The sequence below is a fragment of the Suncus etruscus genome, chromosome 7 (assembly GCF_024139225.1).
Source record: "Suncus etruscus isolate mSunEtr1 chromosome 7, mSunEtr1.pri.cur, whole genome shotgun sequence".
NCBI classification, from domain to species: Eukaryota; Metazoa; Chordata; class Mammalia; order Eulipotyphla; family Soricidae; genus Suncus; species Suncus etruscus.
In genome coordinates, this window is record NC_064854.1 from 31,081,625 (window position 1) to 31,098,194 (window position 16,570).

The 16,570-nt window shown below is 40.0% G+C and overlaps 2 protein-coding genes across 2 annotated transcripts in view; both read left to right on the forward strand.

Moving 5' to 3' along the window:
• The window catches only part of LOC126014220 (ankyrin repeat domain-containing protein 26-like), a 263,129-nt gene extending 251,904 nt beyond the window's left edge, over window positions 1-11,225 (forward strand). The window contains exon 11 of the mRNA XM_049777540.1: window positions 11,198-11,225. The gene's annotated coding sequence lies outside the window, so the exon portion shown is untranslated. The remainder of the gene's footprint in view (window positions 1-11,197) is intronic.
• The window catches only part of LOC126014225 (ankyrin repeat domain-containing protein 26-like), a 42,918-nt gene that overhangs the window by 730 nt on the left and 25,618 nt on the right, over window positions 1-16,570 (forward strand). Inside the window, exons 3-10 of the mRNA XM_049777544.1 lie at window positions 1,623-1,737; window positions 1,897-2,070; window positions 4,728-4,831; window positions 7,986-8,055; window positions 9,660-9,777; window positions 11,198-11,256; window positions 13,755-13,848; window positions 16,376-16,474. Of these exons, the coding sequence (XP_049633501.1) occupies window positions 1,623-1,737; window positions 1,897-2,070; window positions 4,728-4,831; window positions 7,986-8,055; window positions 9,660-9,777; window positions 11,198-11,256; window positions 13,755-13,848; window positions 16,376-16,474 (833 nt within the window). The remainder of the gene's footprint in view (window positions 1-1,622; window positions 1,738-1,896; window positions 2,071-4,727; window positions 4,832-7,985; window positions 8,056-9,659; window positions 9,778-11,197; window positions 11,257-13,754; window positions 13,849-16,375; window positions 16,475-16,570) is intronic.

Below are 16,570 nucleotides of genomic sequence, written 5' to 3' on the forward strand. Positions count from 1 at the left end.
TTGTGCTCCAAGTGAATTACAAACTTTCCCAGTGGTATTTAAGGCACATAGTGACAAGGAATGAGGGGCATGCCCATCTCCAGTGTTCCCCTCCCTCCACCCCTGTTGCTAGTGCAACTGTTCTTTGCCTGGGTTCAGTTTTGACCACTGTGCTCCAGGATCACTCCTGGCGGTGCTGGCTGGTGGACCATTTGCAGTGCTACCCACTTAGCCGGTCTTCTGCGGCCTGCAAGCCGCCTTTCCACCTGCACTCTGATGCTTCGTGTGCACATTTTATACATATAAAAATGTCCACAGAGGAATGGTCGATGCCAATAAATAATAGAGAATAGAAAAATGGCCCTGCAATTTAGAAGCACCATAGAACTTGATTTGCAGTGTGTCATAGTGGTAAAGGAAAAAAGAAAATGAATTGCTGATACGTGATGGCGAAAGCCCTGCTAACTCTTTGGAGAAAGCAAGCTAGACTTTAAAAACTATTTCACATAAAAATTTCCAGATGAATGATAGCATAAGAATGAAATATACAATGTAAGAAAAGCACTATGAGGATAACAAGTACCTGTTGTTGTGTTCTTATTTATTTATTTATTTATTTATTTATTTATTTTTCGTTTTGGGGCCACATCAGGCGGTGCTCAGGGGTTACTCCTGGCTGTCTGCTCAGAAATAGCTCCTGGCAGGCACGGGGAACCATATGGGATGCCGGGATTTGAACCAACCACCTTTGTTCCTGGATCGGCTGCTTGCAAGGCAAACACCGCTGTGCTATCGCTCCGGGCCCATGTTCTTCTTATTTTGACTTTGACATACATACGAATAGCAAGAATTCTGGACTGGGAGATGGCTCAGCTGTGTCTTTGTATACATTTAAATTCCTAAAAAAAAAAATTAAAGCCTGAGTGACAGCACAGCAGTAGGGCGTTTTCCTTGCAAAAAGCTGATCCAGGATGGACGATGGTTCGAATTCTGGCATCCCATGTGGTCCCCCTTGCCTGCAGGAGAAATTTCTGATTGCAGAGTCAGGAGTAACCCCTAAGTTCCTCAGGGTGTGACCCAAACCTCCCCCTCAACAACAACAAAAAATAATTAAAGCAAAGGGAGAAAGTAATAGCACAGCGAAAGGCTGTTGGCCTTGCATATTGCCCACCAGGCTTTGATCCAGGCATCCTTATGATCCCCAAGCATCACCAGGGGTAATCCCTGAATGTTGCCCGGAGTGGCCCAAACAAAACAACTAAACCAAGCAAAAAATAAACCAAATTGGGCTGGAGAAGTCATACAAGGGATTTGGATCCTCAGTACCACATATGATTCCATGAGCACTGCCATCGATCTCCTGAGCACAAAGCCAGGAACAGTTCCTGTGCTCCTGCTGTGACTCAGAAACAAACAAAAAGAAATTGAGCTGAATTCAAAGATAATGTTGATTGCATGCGACTAAGCTGCTCTCTTATTTATGTTATAATAAGAAATAATAAGTATACTTTTCTGGAAGAAAACTAAATACTCCTTCAAAAGAGAGAGGAAAAGCTTGCTCTCAAGATTGGCTTTTCCATGGGTTATAGTCTGTTTCCAGGTTGTGCCCTAGAATTCCTAAAAATGCTCTCTCACTTTCACAGGACAGCTCTGCACTTAGCTTGTGCTGGTGGCCATAAAGAGGTAGTCACTCTCCTAGTGGAGAGAAAGTGCCAGCTGAACCTCTATGACAGCGAAAACAGGACAGCGTTGATGAAGGTATGCAGGCTTCAAATCGGGTGACATGGAGCAGATTTAGTTCAATTGCTTTGAGTCAAATGAGTAGCTCATTGAAGTAAGATGAACTGCTTAAAACTGGGGAATGATTCTTTGCAATTCCTAGAATTGACATTCTGTTCCTTGGTCTGTCACGGACAGGCAGTACAATGCCAGCAAGAGGAATGCGCCACCATTCTGCTGGAACATGGTGCGGACCCGAATCTGCAGGACTTCGGTGGTAATACTGCTCTCCACTACGCTGTCTCCAGTCAGAACAGGGCCATAGCTGCCAAACTGCTGGCACATGATGCAGACATTAAAATAAGCAACGAGGTAGGCATCAGCTCCCTTTATTTATGAACCATTTGAAGTACATGTATGCTGTATATAAGTCTTAAGATGAGATTACTCCAGGGGTGGGTGGGGATGGGAAGAAATAGGTTTGGGGGCTGGAGAGATTGCATGGAGGTAAGGTGTTTGCCTTGCATGCAAGAGGATCCTGGTTAAAATCCTGGCATGACCCAAAAACCAAAAAAAAAAAGTAATAGTTCAGGATTAATGCACATGGCCGAACCTGGTTTCATCACCCGCACCTCACGTTCCTCTAGAATTAATTCCTAAAAAACAGTACATACTCAGTGTTGGAGAGACAGTACATCAGGTGAAGTGATTGTGTTGCATGTATCTGAACCCCAACACCACATGTGGGCCACCAAGCATTACCAGGATTGATCCTTGAGCACAGCGCAAAGAGTAAGCCCTGACAACGGACAGGTGTGGGCCAAAAAAAAAAAAAAAAAGAAAATGAAAATTATATTGCATGTGTGTGCAGACACACTCCCCTCTCTAGAACCCTGTAACACTGGAAGACAGGGAGGAAAGAGCAATGCTGTGTCCCCTCAGGCAGCTCTCCGTACCCTAAGGAAAAATTTCCCCTCAGTACTGGGAAGTTTTTTTATTTTTTGGGTTATACCCGGCAAAGCTCAGGGGTTACTTCTGGCTTTGCGCTCAGAAATTGCTCCTGGCAGACTCGGGGATCCTATGAGATGGCAGGAATGGAACCCAGAACTGTCCTGGGTTGTCCTTGTGCAAGGCAAATGCCCTAATGCTATGCTATTGCTCCATCCGCTGGGTATTTTTTTAAAATTGGTGTTTGGGTAACAATTTGGTAGTGCATAGTATTTGGGCTCAGGGAATTCTATGTTGTGGTTGAAATCAAACCTAGGTCAACTGCATGCAATGGGAGAGGCCTCCCTGCTGTAATCTTTCTCATGCCACCTTCCCTAAGTGCTTGGGAAACAATGAAAGGCCTCCCGGGTGTCAGATGACCTTGAGTGGTGTGGGCAATGGTGCTACTGGGCATGGGTGGTAGAACGATGGTGACTGCCTGCAATAGAGATGCTGGTTTGAGAGCAGGTTGCAGGAGAAGTGGCAGCCTGAGGACTCTAGGACACAACCCCAGGTTCTGAAAACCAGAGCAGGGCTCGAATCTTGTCTTGGTATCTGATGAAGGTGGCCAGATACTGCTGCTGTTCACAGTCTTGCCAGCTCCGACCAACTATGGGCTATCCCACGCCACGTGTTTCTCCTCAGTCTGGTAGAGCCCTTTGGGAGCCAGAGATTCGCAGTGCAGGCAGCTGATGGTGAGGCTGGTGTATCTGTTTTTCCTTCCATGAAAAGGTTTATATACAGCACTTTCCCCACCTAAACCTGGCAGACCTTCCCTGGTTGACATTTATGTTTTTATATTTGGAAGCTCAAACATTCCTTGAATGAAATAGTTTGAAAAGATCGTTTTTGATTTTACTTGATTTTTGGGGAATTTCCCCAGCAGGGCCCTGGGACCAGGGAACACTTTAAGTGGAATATGGCTAACTTTGACCAGCCACCTGCTTCAGTGTTTGGGCCCAGCAACACAAAACTTTTGAGGCCCAAGTGCTGGGGGCCGTCATGCCTAACCTGCCAGTGTTTAGCACCATGGGGTGCTGGTTATTGAAATTGGGGCCCTATCTGTGCAAGGCATGAGCTGCAGCCCTTTAAGCTGTCTCCCTGGCTCCTCAGATACTTTCTCAATCCCTTGACTTTTTTGTCATTTAATGCAAAACAACACAAGAAAGCAAAGTTTCTTTGGAAGTAGACATTTATCTGATAACTCAAATAAAACAAAATGTTTTCCAGTATACTGGATTCCTCCTTTCCTCTTCCTTTCTTTTTATCTTCCTCCCTTCATTCCTCCCTCATCTCTTCTACCTTCTTTCTGGTCTCCAAAGGTTTCTCAGGTTTAGGTGTCAGGCCTGGCGCAGGGCTCTGGCATGTGAAACATTCCTTCAGTCCTTTCTGTCCTCATGGCTTCTTACAACTGTAATTTTGCTGCTGTTGACAGGTGTCTATTTTTTAAATATTTTATTGAGAAATACATTTCCCTTATATTGGTGAAAACTTCAAAGGGAAAGGGGAAAGGAGAGACATTGGAAATTTAGCAGTTGAAAAAGATATGTTTGTGTTTACACATATATAATGAGTGATTTCCAGTTTTTCAATTTTTTTTTATTTTTGAGGTTAGACAATCATGTCAGAATTTCTGCATTAGGAGTACAGTTATTTTTTTTTTTAGAAAAGGAACAGCGTATATGAGATGATGAGGATGAGGATGAGGATGATGATGATTATTGGGTTTTTGGGTCGCACCTGACGGTGCTCAGGGCTTACTCTTGGCTCTGAGCTCAGAAACTACTCATAGCAGCTCAGGGGACCATATTGGATGTTAGGATTTGAACCAGTATTCATCCTGGGTCGGCTGCATGCAAGGCAAATGCCCTACTGCTGTGCTATCTCTCTGTCTCCATATATTAAATTCTTGAAGGGGCTACTTTTTTTTTTATTAACTTTTATATTCTGTGCTTAATTTTCAAGGTTCTCTTGTAAGTTTTACAATTCAGGTTAAAGTTCTGTGACTTTCTAAATGACCTGTTGGTTTCGTTGTTTTGCAGGATGACCTCACGCCAGTTTTACTGGCTGTCAAGGAAGACAAAAAGGAAATGGCAGATTTTTTAATAAATGAATCAAATAGGTATGCATTAAGAAAAATGCAGAGGTACAGTACTGTTTATTTAAACTCCTTGTCAGTAGTTACACTTACACACAGCATGAAGCTTAAATAGAGACTGGGCCTGCAGCTCAAGCAGTAAGGACTGCCCTCCATGTGTGTGAGTCCTGGGTTGGATTCCAGGCTCTGGAGATGAAACCAAAAATACAGGAAGGGGGTTGAGAGATTATATAGCAGGTGGGGCCCTTTCCTTGTGTTTGGCTGACCAGTTTTAATTCCTGGTATCCTATATTATGCATAGAGTCCTATCAGGAGTGATTCAGGAGCAAACCCTGACCATGCACATATACACTTCACTACCATGACCATTACTACCATCCACTACCGAAAAGATCAGAATTCATATATATATATATATATATATTTTTTCCTTTTGTTTTTTGGGCCACACCCATATGATGCTCATGAGTTACTCCTGGCTAAGCACTCAGAAATTGCCCTTGGCTTTGGCGGACCATATGGGATGCTGGGGGATCGAACTGCTGCCCTTGCTTGGCTAGCACTTGCAAGCAGACACCTTACCTCAAGCGCCACCTTGCCGGCCCCCAGAATTGTTTTTATGATTTCCACTTCATTGATTTCTGCTCTAAGCTTTTTTTATTTACTTCTGCCACCTATATTTGGTTCCTTCTGTTGATCATTTTCTAATTTTATAAGCTGTATTTTTAAGGTTTTCAGGTAGGCCCCTTCTTCCTTCCTGATGTGTGTTTGTAAAGCTATAAAATTTCCTCTTAGTACCACTTTTGCTGTGTCCCATAAATTCTGATAATCTCTGTCCTTATTGTCATTGTTGCCAGGAATGTTTTGATCTCCTCTTTGATTTCATCTTTGATCCACTCGTTGTTGAGTAGTGTGCTGTTTAATTTTTATGAGTTAGGCATTTTCTTCTGTGTCCTTTTGTAGTTCACTTCAAATTTCAGAGCCCTGTGATCTGAGAAGATATTATGTACAATATCTATACTCTTGATTTTATGGAGATATGTTTTATGGCTTGCATGTGGTCTATCCTGGAGAATAACCATGTGCATTGAAGAATGTGTAATCAGTTTTTTGAAGATGGAGTGTCCTATATATATGTATATATATACACACACATATATATCCATACATGTATATATATATACACATAATATATGTACTAGTCCACTTTATGCCAGTTCTCTTTTCAGAGCTAACATATTCTTGTTAGGTTTCAGCCTGGTTGACCTATCAGGGCATTCCAAGGCAGTGCTGTGGTCTCCCACTATTATTGTGTTGCTATTGATGTCTTCTTTTCAATTTGTCAACAATTGTATTAAATATTTTGCTGGTCCCTCATTGGGTGCGTATTTATATCAGAGTGTGATTTCTTCCTGTGTACATATCCCTTTATTAGTGTGAAATGTCCATCTTTGATATTTGTAACTATTTTGAATCATAGGTTTGTGTCAGCATTTTTAAGGGAGTTGTTTGTTGGATTATTTTCCTCCAACCTTTGAATTTGGTCTATGTTCTAACTATTCACATGTGTTTCTTGTATGCAGTGGAATATTGGATTCAGCTCTTGGATCCATTTTTCCAGACTTGTGTCTCTTAACTAGTGCATTTAGTCCATTGATGTTGAGAGAGATTATTGTCATGGGATTTAGTGTCATCTCTGTGTAGAAGTTTGTTGTATCTATTAGTCTGTCTTGTCTTTTAAATAATTATTTTCTAAATAATTTATTGTGGACTAGACATTCTTGGGTGCATAACATTTGTGTTTCCTTATAGTTCTTTCAGTGCTTTGTGAAATTATCTTGGTGGTATTATATGGCTTATTTTTAGTATGCTGGCAATTGAGATTCAGAGGGATTAAATCACTCGCCCATGATTCCATAGTTAGCAAGTAGTTAACTGTTGAGTTAATCATCAACTGACCTGGATCCCAAATGCATTCCTGTATCCTTTAGCATTGACAGATATAGAAGGATCCACATCTCTGAAAAGAAGACCAGATCCAACTCGGGTCTCAGAAACTCAAATTGAGTTAAAACTTTTAGAGTTTTCCTATGAAGCCACGTCCAAGCATATGTCCTAGAGTTCGCCTAATTCACTTGGCAGTTGCGTTTTCAACTAATACTTTGTTTTCACAATTAAGTTTTAGGGAAGGTCTGTTAGTTATGGCTGCAAAACTATTCATTTAACATAAGTAAGGCCCAATCAGGCACGTTTTAGGTATGTGAACTGACATTTCTTTTTTATGGGGAAAAGCCCACACAAAGGAAGGCTTCCTTCTGGCTCTGCAAGGGGTCACTCCTAGTTGTACTATGGAACCCAGGTCACCTGCATCTAAAGCAAACAACAGGTACTATTGCTCTGGCTCCTGGTGTGTTGGTAATTTAAGCTCCTTGAGATGAACTGTTTTTTAGTAAGTACAGATATTTTTTTGTGGGGGGGATTGGATCACACCCGCAGTTCTCAGGGATTACTCCTGGTTTCTATGCTCAAAAATCGCTCCTGCAGGCTCGGGAGACCATATGGGATGCCGGGATTTGAACCATCATCCTTCTGCATGCAAGGCAAGTGCCCTACCTCCACGGTATATCTCCGGCCCTAGTACAGATTATTTTTGTAAATACTTTGTTAGTCCAACTCACCATGCTTCACTGCAGAGATAGTTTAACAGACTGGAGCACTTGTTTTGCATGTAGGAGGTCTAGGATCCCCCCAAGCAGTCACTCAGGTAAGTAGTTGGTTAATGTCCCTATGTTTGAACAACCTAAGTAAGTTCCATTAGATTGTTTTTCAGTAGCATGGAGACAAATGCTTTTTGTCATTGAAGTCTGTTGTTGTTCAGGAATCTGTGCCTTCATAAGCTGAAGACTTAAAGGCTGGAGACTGCTGTGGAGCTCTACATCGGAGATCTAGGAATCTCTCCAACCCTAACACTTTATTTTTTTCCGTTTTATTTGTTTTTATTTTTGTGCCACACTGGCAATTCTTTGGGCTTACTCCTGGCTCTACACTCAGGGATCACTCCTCTTGGGCTTGGACCATATGCGTTACTGGGGGTCAAACCTGCATTCAAGGCAAGCACGTTTTTTGCTGTACTATCACTCTTTATAAAGTTTCTAATAGAAAATGAAGTCATTCTTTTTTGTTGTATGTTTTATCTCTAAAGATTTTCCAGTAAACCTGGCATTGATGATTCAAGGCATATATCTGATGATGAGTTTGATTTTGAAGCCAAGGTAAAGTATTTCCTTTGGAAGTTAATTAACCTGCTTTAAATTTTGTTTCTGTTTGCTATCTGTATGTGGCTTTCATACATGGACCATTGTTTTACAGGTTTATTCTTATCTTCTTTTTCTTACTGTACTGCCTGAAATTGAAGCAATTATTTTGTTTAGTTTATGTTGTTTGCTATTCCAATTCATATAATTATGATACTAGGAAAACTAAACTCTTCATTTTGTCTACAAGAAATATACCTGATTGTGCACCGGGCTTACTCCTGGCTCTGTACTCAGGCTCTCAGTTCAAGGCAAATGCCTCCCTACTGTACTCTCACTTCAGACCTAAAACGTAATAGTTAACTAAGGTTATTTTATTTTTATTATAATTATTTTAAAAATTTTAAAGTAGGGATGAATACTTGCTTTAGGTGATTTGGTAAGGAAAACTTACTGATAAGACAATATTTACTATAATTTTTAGGGATAAAAGAAGTAACAGTTTGGTACATCAATTAACACTTGGGTCATTTCCCAAAATCCACCCCCTGTATAGTGTAGTAAAAGAGGAAAGTGAGGTTTAATTTTTGTGTGTGTGTTTTTTTGTTTTTTATTTTTTGGTGTCACTCCCGGCAGTGCTCACGGGTTATTTCTGGCTCTGCGCTCAGAAATCACTCCTCGCACGCTTGGGCACTAAAATACAAACAATCAAAAAATCCCAGTCATTTCTGGTTTTATTATACACTGATGCCTCAATAAAAGTGATTCAGAAAAAAATTAAGATACCCAGAAATTAGAATTAAATTTTAAAGAAGGATTCTCCTTTTTAAACACCTTATTTTATTTTCTTTTTTTAAATCTTATTGAAGCACCATGATTTGTAGCATGTTTGTATTTGGGTTTCAGTCTTAAACAGAATACTCCCCCTTCACCAGTGCAACATTCCCACCACCACTGCTCCCCTCCTCCCCCGGCCCTACCTGTATCATGAGAGGCATTCCACTTCTCTCATTTTTTAGCATTGTCATGCTTGTTCTTAGTGTAGTTATTTCCCTAATAGAATTCACAACTCTTTGTGGTGAGCTTCAAATTGTGAGCCGGTCCTTCCGGCCCTTCCAGCCCTTAACTTTGTTATTTCTGGGCTTTAATGTCTTAAATTTTACTTAAAACCCATAAGTGAGTGAGACTATTCTGTGTCCATCTTTCTCCCTCTCACTTATTTCACTCAACATAATAGATTCCATATATAGGAAAATATCATGACTTCATCTCTCTTGATGGCTGCATAATATTCCATTGTGTATATGTACCATTGTTTTCTTTAGCCATTCATCTGTTCAAGGCCATCTTCATAGATTCCAGAGTCTGGCTATTGTAAATAGTGCTGCAATGAATATAAGTAAACACCTTTTTCATTTTAAGTCTTCAACTAATGTTTCTATCTGGAATCTTTTTATGATATTTAAAATATGTATATTTGCTAGAATATTTCAGAAGTGAATATTCACATATATTTATGAGGGTATATTAAGGCCATATATTTCATAACCTTGAGAAATATGTTAAAATACATTGAAAAATGGACATTTGTTTTTCCTGAAATTGGGTTTTTGTTTTTATAGGAAAGACCTATAAAGCCAGCAGATGAAAAGGACAAAAATGATATTGAAAGTGTCTCACAAGACCATACAAAAAATACCAATTTACCCTGTGTTGATGAAGCTCTCAAAAAAAGAAGTGGTAATTTAGTGTGAAGTTTTTTTTTTCTTCTACTTAAATGGTTATAGAAAAAATTTGAAATGGGCCAAGAAGATCGTACAGTATGCAGGCACTTCCCTTGCATGTGACTGACCCATGTTTGAGTCCTTGGCATCCATTCTAGTTCCCTAAACTAGCAGGAATAATTCCTGAGCACAGAGCCAGGAGCAGCCCTGAGACCTGGTAATTGTGGCCCCAAAAGAAATAAACAGTTTGAAAGGTACTGAAATGTACAGGTCCACACCATACATTTGTTTTTCGCTTGGGAATCACAGTGCTGGGGGCTGCTCCCTGGCAGATGTCTGAGGAACTCTGAACTGCAAGTAGACGGCATGTACTCCAGACCCTGCACCATCTCCCTGGTCCCTGAAACTCCACTTTTTCTCTTTGTTCTTGTTGTTGGACCACACCCAGCTCTTGGCTCTGTGAGCAGGGAATGCTTTTGGTGGTGCTTGAGAGGTTCCACGTGCCCTGCTGGGGATTCAAACATGTTGGCCACATAGAAGGAATAAGCTCCTTAACTTCTGTACTATTTGCCAGCCTCCAGTTCCCTGAAATTCTTATCTGTTACTGATTATAATTTATAGAAAAGTTGGAGGGTCTGGGGCACACTCAGTGGTGCTCAGGGCTTCAGCTTGAGCATTCTCTGGTCATTCGTGGTGGGGCTCAGGGAACCATTTGGGAGGACGGGGATTTAACTTCATCATCGTGTGCTCTGCTATTGCTCTGGTCCTTAGAAATATTTTTGAATGGAGATAAACATACCTTTTTTAATAATAATTTTTATTGTGGCCAACGTGAATTACAAGTCTTTCACAGTAATATTTAAGGTACATAGTGATATTGAACCAGAGGCATTCCCACCACCAGTGTTGTCCTCGCTCCTACCCTTTTCCCAGCATCCTCCTTCGTTGCCCCCCCCTCAAACTGCTAGTATAACTGCTGTCCTCTGTGTATAGCTTATTGAAGATTGGGTATCGATTCTCTTGTTGGTTACTTGAGTTTGGTGTTTAAGTCTGTTTATATTTTATTTCTACTTAGTGACTGTTTGATTCTGGTACCATCAATTTTTTCCTCCCTCAATTTATGATTTAAATTATGTGGTTCTGTTTGAAAATTTAAAAGAATAAAAAGAAAAATGAAATAAACAAAACAGTAGAGGTCGGAGAGATAGCATGGAGGTAAGGTGTTCGCCTTGCATGTAGAAGGACAGTGGTTCAAATCCCAGCATCCCATATGGTCCCCCGATCCTGCCAGGAGTGATTTCTGAGCATAGAGCCAGGAGTAACCGCAGAGAGCTCCCGGGTGTGACCCAAAACCCAAAACAAACAAAAAAACAAACAAACAAAAGACCAGCAGTAGCAATTGTTCTCATTGATTTGTCTATGCCTACATTTGGTAGAAATGCTGTCAGCACTGGGATTAGAAGAGGAAGATATAGACTCACCTACGGACTCTGAGGTATTGTGTTTTATTATTATTTTTTATTATGAGCCCCAAATAATGCTGAAATATGAGATAAATGCTTTGGATTCCATTTTCATCATTCATTTGCTCATACAATTGTTTCTTGTATTTTGAACCCTTATTAAAGAATTTTGCACTTCATGCCATGAGTCGTACAGTATAATTCTACTCATGAGTACTTAAGGAAAGTAGTGCAATGTATCAGAATGTGGTCATAATCAGTTTGATTTTTTATGTAAGACTTTCCTGAAAACAAAAATATTATTTTAGAATTCATGATTCTGCTCTATAAAGGAATGTGAAAAAACTCTTTATTAGGGAGTAGATGAGAAAGAGATTAAATATTAAGTTTTTTTCAACATGCACTTCAAAAGTTTATGCCTGGCTCTTGAAACTATCATTAGATTATCAAGTAGATCTGCAATCAGGGACTCAGGAGTCAAAGTTTGAGGAAATAATAAATATGTTATATAATAATAGTGTGCCTTAATGGTTCTTTAATAATTAGAAATCATTTTGGATATTGAAAATAGAATTTTTAATATCACTGGAACCGAGATTGTAGGTGATAGTAGAATATGTGATTTGCAAGTAGAATCTGTGATTTCCTGTGATCCTCACAGGAAAATAAAGGAAACCAAACATGGGTGCATTGAGTAGCTTTACAATAGCCAGTCTTTTAATACTGCAAGTACGAAGCAATGATAAACTAACAACTCTGGACAGAGTAAGAACGATCTTGGTCTCTTAGATATGGGGCAGCTGCTGCATAATACTGTAAACTCATACCATATTTGATGTCAGAAGATACATTAATGTCCAAGCTTTGCTAGTAACTAGCTATAGAATCTTGGAAAAATGTATTTAACCTATTTGAGTATTAGTGACCTTGTTAATAGAAATGGTACTAATACTGCCTCTCAAGAATGGGTCATGAGCAAATATGGTAATGAATCTAAAAATACTTTGTAAATTGTAAAGGATGCTAAAGAAATAGAAAGCAAATTGGTCACAGTATCATTATTGCCTAATAATAGTAAGAACATTTTTTAAAATGATAAAATGTCACTTGAGAGATAGCAAAGGGGATAAGACACTTGCCCTGTACACGACCAACCCAGGTATGTTTGCCAACATCCCTTAGGGTCCCCCAAGCACTGTTAGGAATGATTCCTGAGTACTGAGCTACAAATAACCCCTGGACACTTCCCCACGAAAGTGTAACAATAAGATGGCAGCAAGCATCAAGAAGGGGAGAGTTAGAATGGTCATGTGGAGTTTTTATTTTGGGTATGTTTCAGAGACCATTAGGGATCTCCTATACTTGTCAAGTAGGTATAAATATTCTGTATCTATAGAATAATGTGATTAGGTAATTGCGTTCTGCTTGATGAGAGTTCAAATGTTTTGTACTGCATGTGAATTTGTTACTGACTAGCAGCTTATCCAGAAAAGAAGACACTGAATGTACAAGTTGCATACAAGTGGTAGGAGCAGAAAAACCAGAAAATGATCCATTCTGTCACTATAAATGTTTCATACAGAAGAAATGGGGAAAATAGAAGTTTGTATTTGAACAAGGATAGGGATTGGAGTAAAATTTAGGTGATTAGAAAAGATCTGTGTAAGGGTGCGGAGCGATTCCTCAGAGGTAAAGCATTTTGCACTGCAGATGGCCAACGCCAGATAGACCCTGATTTGATTTCTTTGCATCCCATATAGTTCCCTGAGCCTGCCAGGAGTGAATTTTGAGCATAGAGTCAGGAGTAACTGTTGAGCACTGCTGGGTGCAAAAACCAAAACCAAAAAAAAAAAAAGAAAGAAAGAAAGAAAGAAAGAAAGAAAAAATCTGTGTGTAACAGAAGGTGCCAGGTGTCTGTGAGAATTCTTCTTCTGCCTATACTTAATTTACAAAGGCAAAGGTCAATTGAAGTCCACTTGATAAAAGTCCAGAGTGATAGTACAGCGTGTAAGGTGTTTGCCTTGTTCCAGACTGAACTGGGTTCCATCTCTGGCACCCCATATAATTCCTTAGGGCTTCCAGGTGAAAATTCTGTATGGAGAGCCAGGATGTAACCCCCGAGCATTGCTGTGTGTGATCCAAAGTTAAAGAAAAATATAATGGCTATCGAGAGAGCATATATGAGGTTTTTAGTTTAATTCCTTGCTTTTTAGTACCAGTATGTCTGTCTTAAAAGATTTTTTTGTTTTGTTTTTGGACCACACCTGGCAGTGCTCAGGGATTACTCCTTGTTCTGTGCTCAGAAATCACTCCTGGCAGGTTCTTAGAATGATATGGGATGCCAGGGATCAAACCCAGGTCTGTTGGGGTAGGCCAAGTATAAGGCAGATACCCTACCATTTTGCTATGGCTCCAGCCCCAGTGTCCCTTACTTTAAGTTTATTACATTTAGAGTTGGAAATTCAGATATTACCTTTGAAAGGGATTAGGAAATCTTCATGCAGCTTATTACTGGTAATAATTTTAACAGAGTATTTCTGAGAGTCTACCACAGAAGTATGTTGATCACTTATTGGCAACTGCAAATCAAGGAGAAAAAAGTACATTAAATGGACAAGTAGAAGGTAAGGGCTGTATTTCAATGGAAAAGTCATTTGACAGTGTTGATTTAAAACACAGCAATTATTGTATGCTCCTAAACAAAGCAAATGATTATATGATAAAAAGGAAATTAATTAGTATTTCTTTCCAGATATTAGCAACAGATTAATTTGAAATGACCTTGCACTGCTTTTTTGGGGAGACTCTAAGATCCACTAACATTCTGGGAAGAAGAGGGATGGGGTGTTAAAAAGAAGAGTGTACAAGGTGCAAGAGATGGAAAGTAGAACAGGTGTTGATATAGTAGATGGGGATAAAAGGACATGATGCCTTTGGGAGAGGTATAGGAAATGTGGGCCAAGTGAAATTTGAGCTTTCTATACCAAACTTTGTCAGAGAAGCAAAGTGCAATTTTCACACCTGCTTCTTTTCCTTTGGTGGGGAAGGTGTTAGGGATTGCTAATCATGCAGAACTATATTTTCTTATTAAAGACAGCATAAGCTCGTGGTCATCAGCTATTATATACAAATACACATGTATATACTTGGGTGGGATAATACTTTAGCGGTCCTCAGGGATCACTCCTAGCAGAGTTTTGGGGATCCTTTGAGGCACCAAAGTGGTCAGCCCCTGCCTGGATCAGTCCAGTGCAAAGGAAGAGCCTTATCTATTGTATTGCCCCATGATTATATACACTTTAATGGCATATGAAACGTTGTTGCTTCAGAAGATAATATTATACTGTGCAAAATATCCAGCTCTGTGCTTAGGGATTATTCTGGGTGGTGCTGAGGGGACCATACAAGATGCTGAGGTTTGAACCTGGGTTATTTGGTGCCAGGTAAATGCCTATTCACTGTTTTCTATTTTTCTGCTCGGGAATCCTGAGAATCAAACCAGGTCTCAGGCATGGATTTCAGCTCCTTCTAGACAGTTTGGAGGGAGAGCTGTTGGATAGTTCAAGACATAACAAAATCCAGAGAAACATTTTTTTGGGGGGACACATACGCAGGTTCAGGGATTACTCTTGGCTCCTCACTCAAAAATCACTCCCAGCAAGCACGGGGTACTATATGGGATGCCAGCATTTGAACCACCGTCTACCCCAGATTGGCTGCGTGCAAGGCAAACGCCCTGTCTCTCTGGCCCAGAGAAATATCTTTTATTTGGATTTTTTGGCCAGAGCAGTGGTGAGTGTCACACTCTAGAGCAGATCATGGCTCTGTGTTCAGGAGTGACCCCCTGGTGGTGCTCAGAGGAACATATGCAGTACCAGGTTGGAACCAGTGTTGGCTGTATGCAAGCAAACACCTTACCTTGTAGAAAATTATTATTCTATTTTGATTTTGGCCATATTTATAGCCAGAGTAGGTCTCAAATTAGAAATGATAGACACAAGATACTCTGCATAATTAAGTACAGAGTAAAAAGTGAAATAGGCTGGGACAATATAGATAAAGAGCACCAAGGGGATCTGGAGAGATGTTACACACGTCAGATTCTTGCCTTGTATGTGACCCACATGAGTTTGATCCCAGAACTTCAAACATTCCTCCATCATTGCCATCAGGAGTGATTCCTGAGCTCAGAGGCAGCAGTAAGCCCTGAGTGCTGTTGTGTGACTCAAAACAAAGAAAAAGAACTACATAAAAGGGGAAGAAGAAGGGTTGGCCTTAAGCAGTAAGGCATTTATCTTGCACACATCCAACCCAGGTTCAATCTTCAGCACTCTGTTGGTTCTTGAGCACCACCAGGAGTGATCCCTGAGTGGCATTGGGAGGGAGTATTAAAATTGGAATAAACTGTAGTCATTTTCCTCCTCAGCTGGGAGGCAGGCATAAAATACAAGTGTTGTATTGCTAATTCATTGTTCAGAGGAGATTAAGTATAGAAATATTGGCTTCTTTTTCCCATAATGGTTGATGTTTAATAAGATAATTCTTTCATAAAAATCTAAGAAGAACAAGAGAGACTGCCATAAACACAGGCTGGGGTGGAAGATGGGAGGTAATTTGGGGTTGGTGGTGGGAAATGACAACTGGTCAAAATAGGTTTTAGAACATCAACTATCAGCAACTTCTTCTTAAAACTCTGTATTGCAAGGTGTTTAAAAATAACTTTAGATTAAAAATCTGGCATGATAAACTAGATAAAATGAATTCTGGCCCCCAAGGGAATTAGATAATACCCTCACTCAAGGATTGTATTTTCAGTAAGTATGCTGCTATTGAAAAATGAAGATTTTTGGGTCCGGAGAGATAGCACAGTGGTGTTTGCTTTGCAAGCAGCCGATCCAGGACCAAAGGTGGTTGGTTCAAATCCCGGCATCCCGTATGGTTTCCTGTGCCTGCCAGGAGCTATTTCTGAGCAGACAGCCAGGAGTGACCCCTGAGCACTGCCGGGTGTGGCCCAAAAACCAAAAAAAAAAAAAAAAAGAAACAGAAAAACGAAGATTTTGATACTTAATAATTCTTTAGCAATCTAACTTTTTTTCCTTCTTGCTATCCTAGTTTCAGTTATTGAAAACTTTTTTTTACATTGTCTCTTAGATGTTTTTTATATTCCATCTTTCATGAGTGGATCGAGCAACTTTAAGAAGGCTAAAATAGATGATCCCAGAAATAGAGACTTTCCAGTTGCCCACCTAGGTATGGAAAAACATATGGAAATGCTTTTATCCATTATTATTTTACAAGTATATATCCAAGCTGATCAGTTCCTAATACTCTCTCTGAAGAGAAATG